A 16,028-nucleotide genomic window follows, 5' to 3' on the forward strand; every position below is an offset into this window, starting at 1 on the left:
TTTTTTTTTTTTTTTTTTTTTTTTTTTTTGAGATGGAGTCTTGCTCTGTCGCCCAGGCTGGAGTGCAGTGGCGCGATGTCGGCTCACTGCAAGCTCTGCCTCCCGGGTTTACGCCATTCTCCTGGCTCAGCCTCCCAAGTAGCTGGGACTACAGGCGCCCGCCACCACGCCCAGCTAGTTTTTGTATTTTTTTAGTAGAAACGGGGTTTCACCGTGTTAGCCAGGATCGTCTCGATCTCCTGACCTCGTGATCCGCCCGTCTCAGCCTCCCAAACTGCTGGGATTACAGGCTTGAGCCACCGTGCCCGGCCCACTTTTATCTTTGAGACAGTAGCTGGTCAGGTGCGTTGACTCACACTTGTAATCCCAGCACTTTGGAAGGCTGGGGCGGGTGGATCACCTGAGGTCAGAAGTTCGAGACCAGCCTGGCAAACATGGTGAAACCCCATGTCCACTAAAAATACAAAAATTAGCTGGGCGTGGTGGCAGGTGCCTGTAATCCCAGCTACTCAAGAGGCTAAGGCAGGTGAACTGCTTGAACCCAGAAGGGGGAGGTTGCGGTGAGCTGAGATCATATCACTGCACTCCAGCCTAGGTCACAAAGTAAGACTCTGTCTCAAAAAAAAAAAAAAAAAAAAAAAGACAGTAGCTGGTTATAGGGTGATTTTCCCCTTGCTTTGAAGTTGCTGGATAGGCGCTATCTCAGGGTGAAGTCTGGAGTTATTAAGGCAAAAGGAATTGCCTTACCTTAGCCCACCAGATTGGTTCATATGAGCCCGGGGTCCCATATGGTTCCATCTGAATCAGCCTTGCCTGACTCGGCCTCGTTTCCCTTTTGATGTGATTTCTAAAGCAGGATGGGAGAATTCTGTAGAAGGGCATAACTTCCTTTCCAAACAATATTAGCTGGGTGGCCTGTAATGTCCTTGTGGGAAAGATATAAACAAGCAGACAGACTAGACCCATCCAACGAGATGACGTTTTCACCAGCAAACCAGGCCCCCCTCAGAGCATTAATGAATGGCCCAGTGGCAGCCCCGCTGGCCCAGACCTCTGCAGTGTCTCCATCAGGAACACAGTGATGGACACGTATGAAGATATTGGAGGTCATTTCTAGATGACACCAAGCTAGAAGGACAGAGAATAAAATAGATGGCAGAGACGGGGTTCTGAATGGTTGTGGCAGGTGAAAATGGCTTAGCAAAGGAGCAAGACAGATTTTTGTATTAATCCTACAGTTAGTGTCAAAAAAGAAATCAATACGTCTAGAACAGGGGGCCCACCTGGCTGTGGTTCAGATGAAGAGGATTTGTGCACTTCAGGTCTGTGGCTCAGTCCAAGTCAGCAGGGAAGCAAGGACCGTCCTGGACTGCTTTTTTTGTTTTTCAGTTTTTTATTACATATATGAAACATAAAATTTGCCTTTTTAGCCATTTTTAAGTATACAGTTCAGTGGCATTAAATACATTCACATACTGTGCCACCCTGACCAATATCTGTTTCCAAAATATTTCATCACCCCAAACAGGAGCTCTGCACCTTTAGACAATAACTTCCCATCCCCTGGTCACCTCTAATCTACTTCCTGTCTATGAACTTTGCAGGCTAGTTGTATAAATAAAGTTTTATTGGGACATAGCCACGCCCGTCATTTACACATAGTGGCTGCTTTCACTCCACAAGGGCAGAGCTAAGTAATTGCAACAGAGATCTGTGGCCCACAGTGCCTGAAGAATTTACTATGTGGCCCTTTACAGAAAAGGCTTGACGTCCCCTCTTGTATGGGCTGCAGCAGCTGTGCCCTGCAGTATCTGCACGGTTGTTGTGTGAACAGCAGCTCAGCCAGTTCTGTGCCATGCCAGGGACCCAATGAAAGCTTGCCCAGGGATGGAAAAAACCACCTGGTGAGGCAGGAATGACAGCCACCCTCACATGGCACAGGGCAGAGTCCACAGTTTGTAGGACACTGTCACATTCTCAGCCAGTGCTCCCAGGAGCCCATGAAGGGATCAGACCACACTAGGGTCCCTAAGATGACGTGACACCTGTCGGAGCCACCACCACGGTGGTTTCAGGTCTCCAGCCCTCCTGTTGTTAGGTGCCCTTTCTGTGGCCTCACACTCCCCATTAGAAGCATGTGTTCAAGACAAGCCAAACAACAAAAATTTAATAGAAGTAGTGGCTGAGAACCTTACACCTATTATCTCACCTAATCCTCTATCAACCCAGGGAGGCAGGTGCTATTCCCAGTTCAGGGAAGCTGAGCCTCTGGCCATAAACAGGTGCAGGGGTCTCACCTGGCCGCTGGCCACCGGGCATTCCACCTGGTGCTCTTTGCCTCAACGCTCGTGGCCAGAGCTTGGCTGTGGGGTGACCGTACTGGGGTAGGGACAGATTCCTTGTTCCCCCAGATGGGGGTGACAGAGAGGTGGCCCGTATGTCTCCTGAGCTTCCTTCTGACTTCAGTAACTGGGACCCAGATACTGGAAGGAACAAAAAGTCACAAAATAAAGGCTCCATAAAATGAACCAGGATGCGGCCACAGAGCGGAGGTCTTAATAGGGTGAAACCCCATCTCTACTAAAAATACAAAAAAATTAGCCAGGCGTGGTGGCAGGCACCTGTAATCCCAGCTACTCAGGAGGCTGAGGCAAGAGAATCGCTTGAATCTGGGAGGCAGAGATTGCAGTGAGCTGAGATCGTGCTACTGCACTCCGTCCTGAATGACAGAGCGAGACTCCATCTTGGGGAAAAAAAAACAAAAACTCATGTTTTGAAGGACAGCATGGGAAAGGCCCGTGACAGCAAATGGAAAACGCAGCCAGTGTAGACAGCAGCAGCGTAGACAGCAGTCTGTGGAGTAGAGCTTCAGTTTTCTAGGGAAAGGGCAGAAAAACCTGGAAGAAAAATTACAGCAAAATCATAGCCATAAAAACATAAATAAATAAAACAGTGAGAAAGCACAGCCCCACAATGCTGTGAGTCCCTCCCTCTCTTTCCTGCCTCTGGTCCTCCCAGTCCCAGGCGCCACCCTGGATGCAGCTGGAATTGTATGGTGGCTTCGTTTTTGCTGAGGGACAGGTGAGGTTAGTGTCGGTGTCTGCCATGCTGGACCCTGCTGATCCAGCTATCTGCACGCCCTCGGAGGTCTGTGATGACCACAGGTTTCTGTGATTGGTCGGGCTTTCCTCCCCGGAGGAAACCAGGCGTGCCCAGGGCCACTGTGCTCTGGCGTGGAGAGCGCCGAGCCCTTTGTTCTGGTCTGTGAGCAGGAGTGGGAGGCCTCCGGTGGGCAGAGCAGAGCCAGGAGCAGCCAGGTCCCTGCCTCAGGCTTGCGGAGCCCCTGCTTAGCACCAGCGTCCTGCCTGCTCCCAGCCTCTTCCCAGTCACTCTCTTTCTAGAGAGGATGCTTTCTCCAGTGGTCGAACGTGCTGTGGAGAGGGTGTGCGCTGCCTGTGGCTGGTGTAACAGATAGCCACCAATGCGTGGCTGAAAACAGCAGCAACGTATTCTCTCATGGCTCTGGGGGCCAGAGATCCAAACTCGGTACCCCTGAACCTAAGCCTAGGAGTCAGCGGGGCTGGGCGCCCTTCTCCAGGCCAGTACCCTTCCTGGCCTAAGTCCAGGAGTCAGCCAGGCCAGGCTCCCTTCTCCAGGCTAGGACCCTTCCAGGCCTCTTCAGCATCCGGCGCTGCTGGCCGTCCTTCACTTGTGCCCACATCCTCCAGTCTCTGACCCTGTGGACACTCTCCCTCCTTCTCTTCTGTCTGTCAAGTCTCCGTCTATCTCGTCCTCATACGGTCACCTGTGATGGCACTGAGGGCCCACTTAGCTAAGCCAGGACATTCTCCCCATCGCAGAGTACTCACGTTAATCCCATCTGCAAAGTCCCCGTTTCTACCTAAGGTCACATTCCCAGGTTCCAGGGACCTGATACCTTTGGAGAACCATTATTTAGTTGACTGCAGAGAAGAAAGTAGAAAAAGGAGGGCAGGGGGGCGGGGGTCCTGACGACAGGGCAGTCGGGAAGCAGAAGCGAGCAAGGAAGCCACGTGGTGGTCCAGAGAAAGAGCCTTCCGGGGGCCGAGGGGACAACCAAGGCCAAGCCCTAAGGTCAAGTGTTGGGGAGAAGGGGGTTCAGGGGATAGAGTCGGGGGTCAGGGTGCAGATCTGGTGGGGACTTTGGCTTTGACCCTCTGTGAGATGGAAGCCCCTGGAGGGCTTTTGCATGGAGGAAATTTGACCTGATTTAAAAGGTCTGCCAAGGCTCGCCCTGGTTGCTGCACTGGGAATAGCCAGTCATGATGGTGTCTCAGAGTTCAGCGTGTGCACGATCCGATGCACTTAGAAGGCACATCCTGATGTGGCAGGGCCGTCGTGGAGCCTGGGAGGCCGCATTTCTGATCTCATGCTCATGCTGGCCTACGGTCCACGCTTTGTCTGGGGCAGGTGCAGAGAGAGAGGATGGAAGCAGAGAGCCAGGAGGCTATTGTGAGAAACCAGCCAAGAGCCGCTGGAGGCTCAGAGCAGGGTGGGCACAGTGGAGGTGGGGAGAGGGGTCGGATTCTGGACTAATTGGCTGGGAAGCCACAGCAGTGGCTGAACTTCACGCTCCAGTGATGGGAGGATTAGTCAAGGAGGGCTCCCCAGGGTTTGACCTGAGCGCGGGTGAGTGAGACCTCAGAGAAGCTGATGCTGCTGCGGGCTGCCTCCCTGGCCCACACCAGCCCCAGGGCCTGGAGTGCCCTCCCCAACCCACTCTCGCCTTGCCTGCCTGACAAACTCCTAAACACCCTTCAAAACCCAGTCTTTGTCCGGCACACTTTGGGAGGCTGAGGCGGGCAGATCACTTAAGGTCAGGAGTTCGAGACCAGCCTGGCCAACATGGTGAAACCTTGTCTCTACTAAAAATACAAAAATTAGCCGGGCTTGGTGGCATGTGCCTGTAGTCCCAGCTACTCGGGAGACTGAAGCAGGAGAATCTTTTGAACCCAGGAGGCAAAGGTTGCAGTGAGCCAGGATCATGCCACTGCACTCCAGCCTGGGCAACAAAATGAGACTCCATCTCCAAAAAAAAAAAAAAAAAAAACACAACACCCAGTCTTGGACATTCTGGACACGTGCTACCCCTTGGATGAATGTTGAACCTTGAGGACATTACGCTCATTGAAACAAGCCACAAAAAGGACAGAGGGTGTGACTGCATTTGTCTAAGGTTCCTAGAGTAGTTAAATTCATAAATACCAGAGAATGGTGGGTGCTGGGACTGGGGGCAGGGAGCAGGGACAGGGAGTTACTGTTCAATGGGTACAGAGTTTCAGTTTAGGAACATGACAGGGAGATGGATAGTGGTGATGATTACACAACTATGCGAATGTACTTACTGGCACTGAACTACGCTTGAAAAAGGTTAAAATAGTAAATTTCATTATATGTATTTTACCACAACTTTAAAAATTCTCTTTGATAAATGCAGTAATGTTTTAATTAAACAAAAAGAATGAAAGGGATCTTCATGAGCAGGTGTGGATTGGTTTCTAGGACGTATTGTGAGTGAAAAAATCAAAGTGCAGAAACATATGGGTAGTGTGCCAGCCCTCCTGGAAGAAAGATGGGGGAGAAGAAAATACACGTGTCTGAAATACAAAAACGGCAAACGGAGCCCTGGGTCCCCTCCTCTGAGAAGCCCTGGCAGGAGCGCGAGTGCCCTAACCACAGGCTTAGCCCCGTCGGAGCCCGGCGCACCGTGCCCTCCTGGGCTCTCTCCTCCTGGGTCTGGTTGTGGGAGGCATCCAGGAAGAGTCAGGAGGAAGACGAGGAGGAAGCAGTGAGCAGGTGAACAAGCCGCCCCTCTGTCCCTGCTGGAGCCCTGGGGCTGGGAAGCAAAGTGCTAGAGGTGGGGACAGATTCCTGGGCGCTCCCTCAGTGGCTACATCCGGGAGGAGGAGGCTGGAGGGGCAGAAGCAGATCCCTCTGGCAGTGGATGCATTTGCTGCATGGATGCATTTGATACCTCAGGGCAGCTGAGCTGCAGCAGGAAGACAGCAATGGAGCCCCAGCAGGTGGGTCCTGAAAACCGACGGCCTCCACCCCTGGGCTTCCTGACTCAAATCACAGCCGCTAACTCACTGGGGCTCAGCTTTGGCTGCGTGCATTTCAGTGTCTGAGATGTTTGGGGATGACTGCCAACGTCGCCAGGCTGCCGGCCAGATTTCCATACACCCCCCACCCACAAACATGAGGCCTTTCTGGCTTCTCCTGAGAAGCTGGCAGATCTCTAGCACCAGGCCCGCCTTCCCACGCGCAGCATTGGGCATGGGCCTTCTCCCATGGGTGCCCCCCAGTGGTGGCTACCCCGCGATCCTCACAGGACACTGTCCTCACTCTCCACACCTCCTGGCCACGAGGGCTTCTGAGCTCAGAAAGGAGAGACGCAGCCCTGTGAAGCTGCCCCTGGCGGGTTTTCTGTCCTACGGTGTTTGAGTGTATTAAGAATTATTCACCGACACTCCAGCTTGCTGCCAGAGAGGCCCGGTGCTCTGAGCTGCACCAGGGGAAGTGTGACACTCAGAGGGAAGCAGCCCTGTCCGAGGGCCGGCAGCTCAGGGACACCTGTCTCTCCGGCCTCTTGGAGGGAGCTGTCACTTGCAGAGGGGCTCCCCTGGCTCCATGAGTCCCACCTCACGACCAGTTCTTTGCTCATGGAGCACAGTCGCATCCTGACAGCAGCCACGGAGCAAAGTCTGACGGACGGCGGCCCGTTTAGCTCAGGCAGGCATTCATCGATCTTGCCCACGAGGCAGCCACCACTACAGCAGTGTCGCTCGGGGCTGGGAACATGTGCCATTGGAGAAACACTGGCCAAGAGGCTGGAATGGATGTCGCCCGCCATGCACCAGCTGTGGGGTGTCAGTTGCTCCATCTACAAAAATAACAATTCAGTCCTCATGTGCAGGTGCTGGGAAAGATTCAGTGAGATACAACTGAATACACAGCCCTGGCTTTAAGGACATGGACTCATCCCAGCAACGTCCACAGAGCCCCTGCTGGGGACTGCCTTGGTTTCCTAGGACTGCTGTAACAAAGTAACAAACCTGGGGAACTGAAACAACAGACCCATGTTCTGTCACCTTCTGGAGGCCAGAGGTCGGATACCAAGGTGTCGGCTGGGCCAGGTTCCCTGCAAAGGCTCTGGGGGAGGGTCCGCCCCATGCCTCTTCCAGCTCCTGGGGGTTGCCCACAGTCCTTGGCTTGTAGACGTGTCACTCCGGTCTCTGCCTTCATAGTCTCATGGACTTCTGTGTCTGCATTTTCTCTTGTAAATCACCAGTCACATGGGGTTTAGGAGCCACCCTAACACAGTACAACCTCATCTTCGCTAATTACATTCAAGAAGGCCCTATTCCCAAATGAGGTCACCTCTAAGCTTCTGAGTGGACATGAATTCTGTGGGGATACTGTTCAACCCAGTACAGGTGCTAAGCCCTGTGATGACCCCACCTGATGGGGTCCCTGCTCTCAAGAAATTCACAGTCCTCGGCAGTTTCTTCATTCCTTTTGCCTTCTTTATTCTTCTCAGTGGGTTTGTTACTGAGAGCTGCCTCCATCCCTGGCCTGTGGCAGGAGAGGGCAAGTAGAGAGCCCACAGGGGAGCCTGTCGGGCCCCGGGAGGCAGGGCCTAGACACAGGGAGGCCTCCCAGGCCAAGAGGGTGGTGCTCAAGAGCCTCTGAGCCCCACTCCCGGCTGGCAGGACAGTGCTGGTTTTCTCGTTTCAGATGGCAGAGCAGCTCATGACCTTGGCCTACGATAATGGCATCAACCTCTTCGATACAGCAGAAGTCTACGCAGCCGGCAAGTATGTGTCTTTTCACGTGGGAAAAAGTGGTGTAGAATGCCTGGGCAGAGCCGGAGCTGCAGGGATTCCTGCCACTCACGTTCCCAAGAGTGCTCACAAATGCACCTTGCACCCTGCTTTCATTTTTAAACTCTGAATGGCTTTAGGAGGTATTATTTTCACGGGGCTGGAATTGCACAATGCTTGGACACTGGTCACTTGCTGAACTCCCCATGGAGTCACCAGGGGGACCACAGTCCCTCCGGTGCCAAAGATGCTGTGCTGGGTGAGAGGCACGATTAAGCTGCTGTCCTGGGCTCTCTTGATGTGCCTGACATTTTGACATTTCATGTCTCACTAGTGCAATTAGGGCTGCAGGGCCTGCAGGGCCTCAGAGCTAGGGAGGGCAGGCTCCGGCCGAGTGCTGTGGGGAGCACTTCCCATCTTGGCAGTGAACTTTCCTGCTCAATTATGTAAAAGCTCAGCCCTCTTCAGCCAGGCTGTTGGCTTCAGTTTTAAAGACTGGCTGTAATCAAATCATCCACTCTTCTGCATTGGGTTTCCAGAAGTCAGCTTTTGTTTGTGAAATCATTTGTTGGCCCTCTCTTCATCCTCCTTCTGCCCCGCTCCTGCCTGGGGCCAGCCAAGTTCCTGTCGTCCGGGCAGGCTGCAGGCCTGGGCTGCTGTGCACCGTAGCTGCTTGGCCTGCAGCTGTTTTGTGGGCCCTAGTGGGTTACCTGCAACTGCAGTGGGGCCCAGAGCACCCGACAGCAGGGAACCCAACTGAGCCCTACTCAAGTTCCCACCCAGAGCCTAGGGAGCACACAGCCCTGGGGGCTGCCGCTGGGCCCTCAAACTGCCTCCAGCTCCCATCTGCAGCCCTTTTGGCCCTCCTGATGGCACAGCCCCCTCCCGCCCCCTCCAGACTGGCAGCAGCTTCCCATCAAAGTGAACCGCTTTCCAGACAGATAAGCCCAGCAGAGGGGTCTGAGGTCAAAAAGCCCAGTGCAGATGCCAAGCCAAGAGGCATCTCCCGTCCCGAGCCCCCCACCTCTTCACTGCCTGCTTTGCCCTGGGTTTTGTTGCCCAGAAGAACGTGTGGGAGGCAACTCTGCAGCCCCATGGATGGGGCCGGGCACACCCCATGTCACAGCAGCCACACTCCGTCCTCTGTCACTCGCAGTTTCCATGTTCCCCTGTTTAACTGGGCACCCAGAGCTGGTGAGCTGGGCAAGTTCACTGGGTCTCCAGCAGCCACGGGCCTCTCAGAAGCCACTTGCCGGAAGGCCGGGGAGTCAGGGAGCAGCTTCCCCTCGGGTCGCCATTTCTGTGGGATCCCCTGCCCCTCTGCTCCTGGGCCAGCCACTGCGGTCCCTCAGTCCAGCTCAGAGCTGAGCCTCCGGTGGACGCCCATCAGTGCCCTCACAGGGGACCTGGGCGCTGCGTGCCAGGGATAGGCAGGAAGAAACTGCTTTGGAGAGTTCGGGGGAGGCCGAGAGGCAGCTCGCAGGAGGCCAAACCCTTATCTTCCCGAGGCCTCCTGCTTCTTCTGACACTAATTTGCATACTTCTCGGAGAGCTACAGGATTTCTGTGTCCCACGAACAGGTGTGAGTCCTACCAAATTCACAGCCAGAGCCACAAGCCACAGGCTTGGGTAACTCACTGTCTGCTGCTCCTCTGCCCCCGGGATCGCTGCCAGCTTTTCTCTCTTCCTCCTCCTTTCCTGATCCTTCGTTCGACAAATCAGGGACCAAGGAATAAAAGGAAGAGGCCTAGGGCTGAGTGAATTTTCTGTGCGTCTTGACCATAAATGAGGAGCATTCAGAGCGCATGCTAAACAGCTTGCAAATCAGAGCCCATTATTTCTGAGTGGATGACTCAGGCACTTTTATAATTGGAATGTAGCACACAGTACGGATCATTCTCCGTCTGTTGTTTTGCTCAGAAACATTTTGCTACAAGCAGAAAGTTCTTCAAAGTTAATCCAGTGCTGCAGTGCCAGGCGAGGCTACAACGGCCGCCCATGCCCCCAGCTGGCCTGAGTTTGGTGCAGGACCCGGAGTGATGCCAAACAGGACAGACAGTGGTCTACCTAGCATCTGACTCTCTGCCGTTCAACGCAGGAAATGAGAGGGACACGTGCACCCACACACGTGCACCCATGTACACACACACATATACACAAGCATGCACATCTGCTGGAAATCCAGCCCTTGACCCTGAGTACATGTTGATTGTCTCTCAAAACAGAAGATGTACTTGATGAATAATTTACCTTTAAAAAAAGATACTTGGCCGGGCACGGTGGCTCATGCCTGTAGTCCCAGCGCTTTGGGAGGCCAAGGTGGGTGGATCACTCGAGGTCAGGAGTTCGAGACCAGCCTGGCCAACATGGTGAGACCCCATCTCTACTAAAAATACAAAAATTAGCTGGACGTGGTGGCGTGTGCCTATAGTCCCAGCTACTCGGGAGGCTGAGGCAGGAGAATCTCTTGAACCCAAGAGACAGAGGTTGCAGAGAGCCGAGATCTCGCCACTGCGCTCCAGCTTGGGTGACAGAGCAAGACTCTATCTCCAAAAAAAAAAAAAAAGCAAGATACTTGTGTGGAAATTTTGCCCACCTAATGTTGCCAGGCATTTTCCCTTGTGAATTTTCAGCTGACTAGGAAATGGGATGCTGGCCTTGCCAAGCTCGACAGTAGCTCCTTCCTTCTCTGTGAGAGCTGGGGCCGCCACTGCTTAGACATGCGTCTGCAGGGGAACATGCCACAGCCATCCTAGTGGGGAGCAGTAACACAGCTGCTCCCGCCCCCTCGGGCCAGCCCTCTCTCTCTGGAATGAGCTACTGAGCCAAGGCGGGTGTTAACAGCCTGGCTCTCTGGCCCCAGTGGCATTTTCACAGAGGGAACCAAGTGGCCAGTGGCCACAGTGGGTCTGGGTTTGATTTTTCTGTTTGGCCGTGATGAGATCTCGGTGTCTTGTTTTGCAGGGCTGAAGTGGTACTGGGAAACATCATTAAGAAGAAAGGATGGAGGTAAGGATCCTGCTCTCTGCGGTCTGTCCCTGGGGTGGGTGTGGGCGAACTATCCCAGGGTCAGCCTCATCAGCCCATTGTGCAGTGTTGTAAGGCCTGCAAGTCTTCACATTTTTCTTGCTGGGAAGTGGAGAGGAAAATTCAGTTCTCCAAGAGGAGGAGGTGACTCTGCTTGAGAAAAAAGTTGAAGGGAGGCTGAATACACTGTCTTTTTTTTTTTTTTTTTTTTTTTTGAGACAGAGTCTCGCTCTGTCGCCCAGGCTGGAGTACAGTGGTACGATCTCAGCTCACTGCAAGCTCCGCCTCCCGGGTTCACGCCATTCTCCTGCCTCAGCCTCCCGAGTAGCTGGGACTACAGGCGCCCACAACCGCGCCCGGCTAATTTTTTGTATTTTTAGTAGAGACGGGGTTTCACCGTGGTCTCGATCTCCTGACCTTGTGATCCGCCCGCCTCGGCCTCCCAAAGTGCTGGGATTACAGGCGTGAGCCACCGCGCCCGGCCTGAATACACTGTCTACCCCCACCCTAGCGTGCCCACTTCGCCTGTCCCAACTCACCCACAGAGACCCAGAGCACTAGGGTCCCTGCTTGCAAAGTGTCAGGCCAAAAAGAGCTCGGCGTGAGAACGGGCCTGGGTACAGCAGAGGGGTGCTGCTACAGATGGGGGTGCAAAGCCCTTTCACCTCTTTGGCTGGAGCACTTAGGGTCAGGGGAGCCAGGGGGCCAGAGAGGGGAGTGGCTCAGAGAGTCTGGGGGCCCCGGGGTTGGATCCCACCCTGCACCTTGTCCACGAGACCTTCGCGGCGTCTCAACCTCTCCGGAGCTCACTGTTCCCATCTGTAAGGGTGTGTGTAGGGGACCTTCCCGGCAGGGCTATCCCGAGGGTCAGTGGCCCCAAGTCTGTAAATTACCCACCACCCAGCTCAGGGCAGGACTTGTCACACTCGCCTGGGAAGTGGTCCCCTCCAGCATAGACTGGGGAGCGGTCCCTGGGTGTGATGGGGCCCAAAGGTCACAGATCGGGGGCCATCCACCCTTCTCTCCCAGGAGCCTGTGGGCCTTTCCCAGGCCAAGGTCCTCACCCACCTTGGGACCAGTCGGGCTGAGCACTTGCCTACATGTTGGGGCTCCCCAGACCCCTGGACACAGCTTTATCTGAAGGTGCTGACAAGCCCCAGGGCCCTGTTTCTTAATAAATGTTTCTTTATTTTCAGAAACATGAGAAGCAGTTATAAAGTTGGGCTCTCTCCTCCCTCCCCTCCCAGTGCCACTCAGAATCCCAGTGTCATTTGTTGAGAAGCCCCCACCCCCTCCCCCATGGATTCCTAACACCCCTTCCTCTTGCCCCATCAAATTTGTTTTTTGGCAACTCTAATCCCAAAAGAAATTCCTCCTCACCCTGTAATTAAAGGAAATTGCACATATTAGCAAATCCCCTGATCATGTCTTTGGCAAATGCGCATGGAGGTGGTGTGGGGTGGTCTCTCTTCCTGGAGGTGACGCTGCCCCTGCCAGAGCTCTGTGGCCGATGCTTCGAGGGCAAAGGAGGCCTCCTGCTCCAGCCTCCTGAGCTGCTTCCCTGAGCAGCCCGGGACCCGGGTGGGAAAGCAGCTCAGCTATGGGGAACCAGGAGGTCATTGTCACCCCCTGGGTGGGGAGTATTCCCTCCTCTGGGAGGGGTCAAGGTCAAATGTGGCTGGGAGGGGCCATCATTATCCCCCATCCCACCAGGACAAAGCCACTTGTATGGGCATTTGTCTCCTGTGGGCTTAGAGCAGAAGAACGAATTACTTCCCTTTGCGCTGCTCAAGCCCAAATCCTCAAGGTTCTCTGCCTCAGCTACTCAAACCCAGAATCCCATTGGCCTGGCCACACTTGGGCTCCCTATACCTCCCCTCCCTCCCTAGGTGCCTCCCAAGTTACCCTGACCGGGCGGTCCCACACAGATTTTCTGCAACAGGCGTCACATTTTGTAGGGAATGTTGCAGAGAGCTTCCCTGGCTGCCTTCCACCCTCATCTTTCCATCCTCAACTCCTGCCAGATCCCCCCAGAGCCCACCCCTGCCCCTTGGCCCACACCTTGGCTCTTGCTGCTTCCTCTACCTGGACCAAATCCATGCACCCCTCGTATTCCCTGAGCCAGGCCCCCTCCCACATCCTGGGTGGAAGGCATCTCCTCTGGGCTCCGGTCACACTGGGCCCCCCACTGTCCAACTCCCACTGCCTGACTCACAGTTACTGCCTCAGTGGCTGCCTCCTGGCTCCATGAGGAGCCCACGCATCCAGGCTTGGCACGTGGTACACATCAAATGATGGAGAAGTGCCCATTTCATGCCCCGGGCTCCCAGGCGGGAGGGCTTTCAGGACCTCTGTGTGAGAGATGAGGACGTCGTGAATGAAGGACCCCCCAGGGGCCAGGCCCTATCACACCTCTTCGTTCTCTTCTTTCCCGCAGGCGGTCCAGCCTCGTCATCACCACCAAGATCTTCTGGGGCGGAAAGTAGGTGCAACAGCTGGCGATGCTTCCAGCCCTGGCCCAGCAGCCACGGTCCCACGGTCCCTAGAGACCCCTGACCTAGAAGGCTCCCGGGGTGGGGGGAGGACAGTCCTGCTTCAGAAAGGAGAGTGGTCGGGGTCTGTCCTGGTCAGGCCCCGGCCCAGTGCCGCTTCCTGTCCCCAGCAGGGGCAGAGCTGACATTTCTGCAGCCACCAGCTATGCCTGGTGCCCGTCCCTGTTAAGGGACATCAAATCCAGAAAAGTAGCTGTGGCTGAGTTTGCCTTTTACAAAAACCTCGCTTAACTTTTCTTTTTACTTACATGGATTATTTTTTCCTGGTCACTATGGTAACGTCATAAAAATTATGGAAAACACAGAAAATCTGTGAACTGCCCAAACCCCCAAACCACTCCAAATTCCCTGGGCTGCCTGTCATCACCCGTGCAGGTCTCCAAGTGTCTAGCTCCGTAGTTTGTGGGCTGGACACACTTGGGCTCGTAGGAATTATGACTATGATTCATTTTTTCTTTCTTTTATTTTTTATTTATTTTTATGTATTTTTTTGCGACACGGTCTCGCTTTGTCGTCCAGGTTGGAATGCAGTGGCACGATCACGGCTTACTGTAGCTTCAAACTCCTGGGCTTGAGTGCTCTTCCCACCTCAGCCTACAGGCATGTTGGCCACCATACCTGACTAATTTGTCCTTTTTCTTTCTTTTTTTTTTTTTTTTTTTTTTTGAGACAGGGTCTCACTTTGTCACCTAGGCTGGAGTACAGTGGCGTAGTCCCAGCTCACTGCAGCCTCAGCCTCCTGGTTCAAGTGACTCTCCTGCCTCAAGTAGCTGGCTCTACGGGCACATGCCACCATGCCCAGCAATTTTTATATATATATATATATATATATATTTTGTAGAGATAGGGTTTCATCATGTTGTCCAGGCTGGTCTCAAACTCCTGAGCTCAAGTAATCTGCCCACCTCAGCTTCCCAAAGCACTAGGATTGCAGGCGTGAGCCACCACGCCTGGCCTTAATTTGTCCTTTTATAAGATATGGGGTCTCACTATGTTGCCCAGGCTGGTCTTGAACTCCTGGACTCAAGTGATCCTCCTGCCTTAGCCTCCCAAAGTGCTGGGATTACAGGCATGAGCCACTGTGCCCAGCCTGATTTGTTCTTAATTTAAAAAATAAAAATAAAAAGTCCAAATCAAACACACGGGTTAGGTTGAAAACCAAAAGCCCCCTTTCCCCTGCTGCTGCCCGCCTCCCCTCTGAGCCCTGTGACCAGGCCTGCCGCGGGCCTCTGGGAGTTCAGCCCTGCAGCCTCGGGTACCTACCCCCAAAGTGGAATCCGACCCCACACAGCATTTGCTGACCCCGTTTTTGCGCCTAACATTGCATCATAAACGTTTCCTGGGAGGGGCCAGGGTGCCGAAACCGCTGACAACATCACACATGGTCGGCCTGTTTTCCAGGGCGGAGACGGAGCGGGGCCTGTCCAGGAAGCACATAATCGAAGGTGAGGACGCACTCAGGCACCTCAGGGCCCCCACACCTGTGGGATTGTCCTTGGAGGCCAAAGTGAAAGCAGCACAGAGCCTGACCCCCCAAGTTACCCAACCAAGGGCCCCATCCCCGGGCACCCGGTGCTCTGGCCTGACCCTCTCTTTCCACCCGGGCAGCACAGGGGGACCCTGCAGGGAACAAGGGCGCCCGGTGGCTGAGCACAGACCACAGACCAGCCTGGGTTTCAATCCGGGTTCAGCCCCGCACGGGCTGAGTGGGGGAGCACCCTGCCCCACGCCTCTGCCACAGTATCTGTGCAATAGGGACAGTAAGAGTGCACCCGGCGAGGGTGGCTGGGATGCCCACAGCGCCCAGGAGAAGGTGCATGCCACACAGCCCGGGGCTCAGCATTCGCGGGCACCGGAGCAAGGCACCGGGCTGTCTGGCTCTTGCTGTATTTTTATTGTCTTCATGCCTTTCCTATCTGTGTTCATTTTCTTCAAGGTAATAGATCATTCCATTGAAAATCACCTAGGGGGCCAGCCACCCGCTCCCCGTCCTGCCCACCCCAACCCAGTGTTTCACTCTGCCAGCTGTGTGTCCTGAGCTGCTCTAAGCACGAGCGGGTGGCTTGGGCGTTTTAGACACTATTGCCATTGTTTTTGTTTTTGTTTTTGAGATGGAGTTTTGCTCTTGTCGCCCAGGCTGGAGTGCAGTGACACGATCTTGGCTCACTGCAACCTCCGCCTCCTGGGTTCAAGCGATTCTCCTGCCTCAGCCTCCTGAATACCTGGGATTACAGGTGCCCGCCACCATGCCTGGTTAACTTTTTTTTTTTTTTTTTGTATTTTTAGTAGAGACAGGGTTTCACTATGTTGGTCAGGCTGGTCTTGAACTCCTGACCTCAAGTGATCCACCCACCTTGGCCCCCCAGAGTGCTGGGATTACAGGCATGGGCCACCATGCCTGGCCACAGACAGTATTGCTTTTGATGGGATGGGCAGCCAGTGTAACCCTCCCTCCACATGTGATGGATATCGTGATCCCCCTGTTGTAACACAGAGTGACCTCAGAGGAGGGCATGTTGTCTGGGGGAGGAGGCGCTTCCCCTTCATTTAGTCAAGGACATGTGGCCTGTGGTCCCCCGACGTCCTC

The 16,028-nt window shown here is 54.3% G+C and overlaps 1 protein-coding gene across 9 annotated transcripts in view; it reads left to right on the plus strand.

Annotated features, from left to right (window-relative positions):
* The window catches only part of KCNAB2 (potassium voltage-gated channel subfamily A regulatory beta subunit 2), a 113,113-nt gene that overhangs the window by 85,159 nt on the left and 11,926 nt on the right, over positions 1-16,028 (plus strand). For all 9 annotated transcript variants that reach the window (XM_025362046.1, XM_025362018.1, XM_025362053.1 and 6 more), the window contains 4 exons: positions 7,777-7,856; positions 10,827-10,871; positions 13,327-13,371; positions 14,843-14,886. In XM_025362046.1, coding sequence (XP_025217831.1) covers positions 7,777-7,856; positions 10,827-10,871; positions 13,327-13,371; positions 14,843-14,886 — 214 coding nt within the window. The remainder of the gene's footprint in view (positions 1-7,776; positions 7,857-10,826; positions 10,872-13,326; positions 13,372-14,842; positions 14,887-16,028) is intronic.

This window comes from Theropithecus gelada, chromosome 1 (genome assembly GCF_003255815.1).
Source record: "Theropithecus gelada isolate Dixy chromosome 1, Tgel_1.0, whole genome shotgun sequence".
NCBI lineage: Eukaryota > Metazoa > Chordata > Mammalia > Primates > Cercopithecidae > Theropithecus > Theropithecus gelada.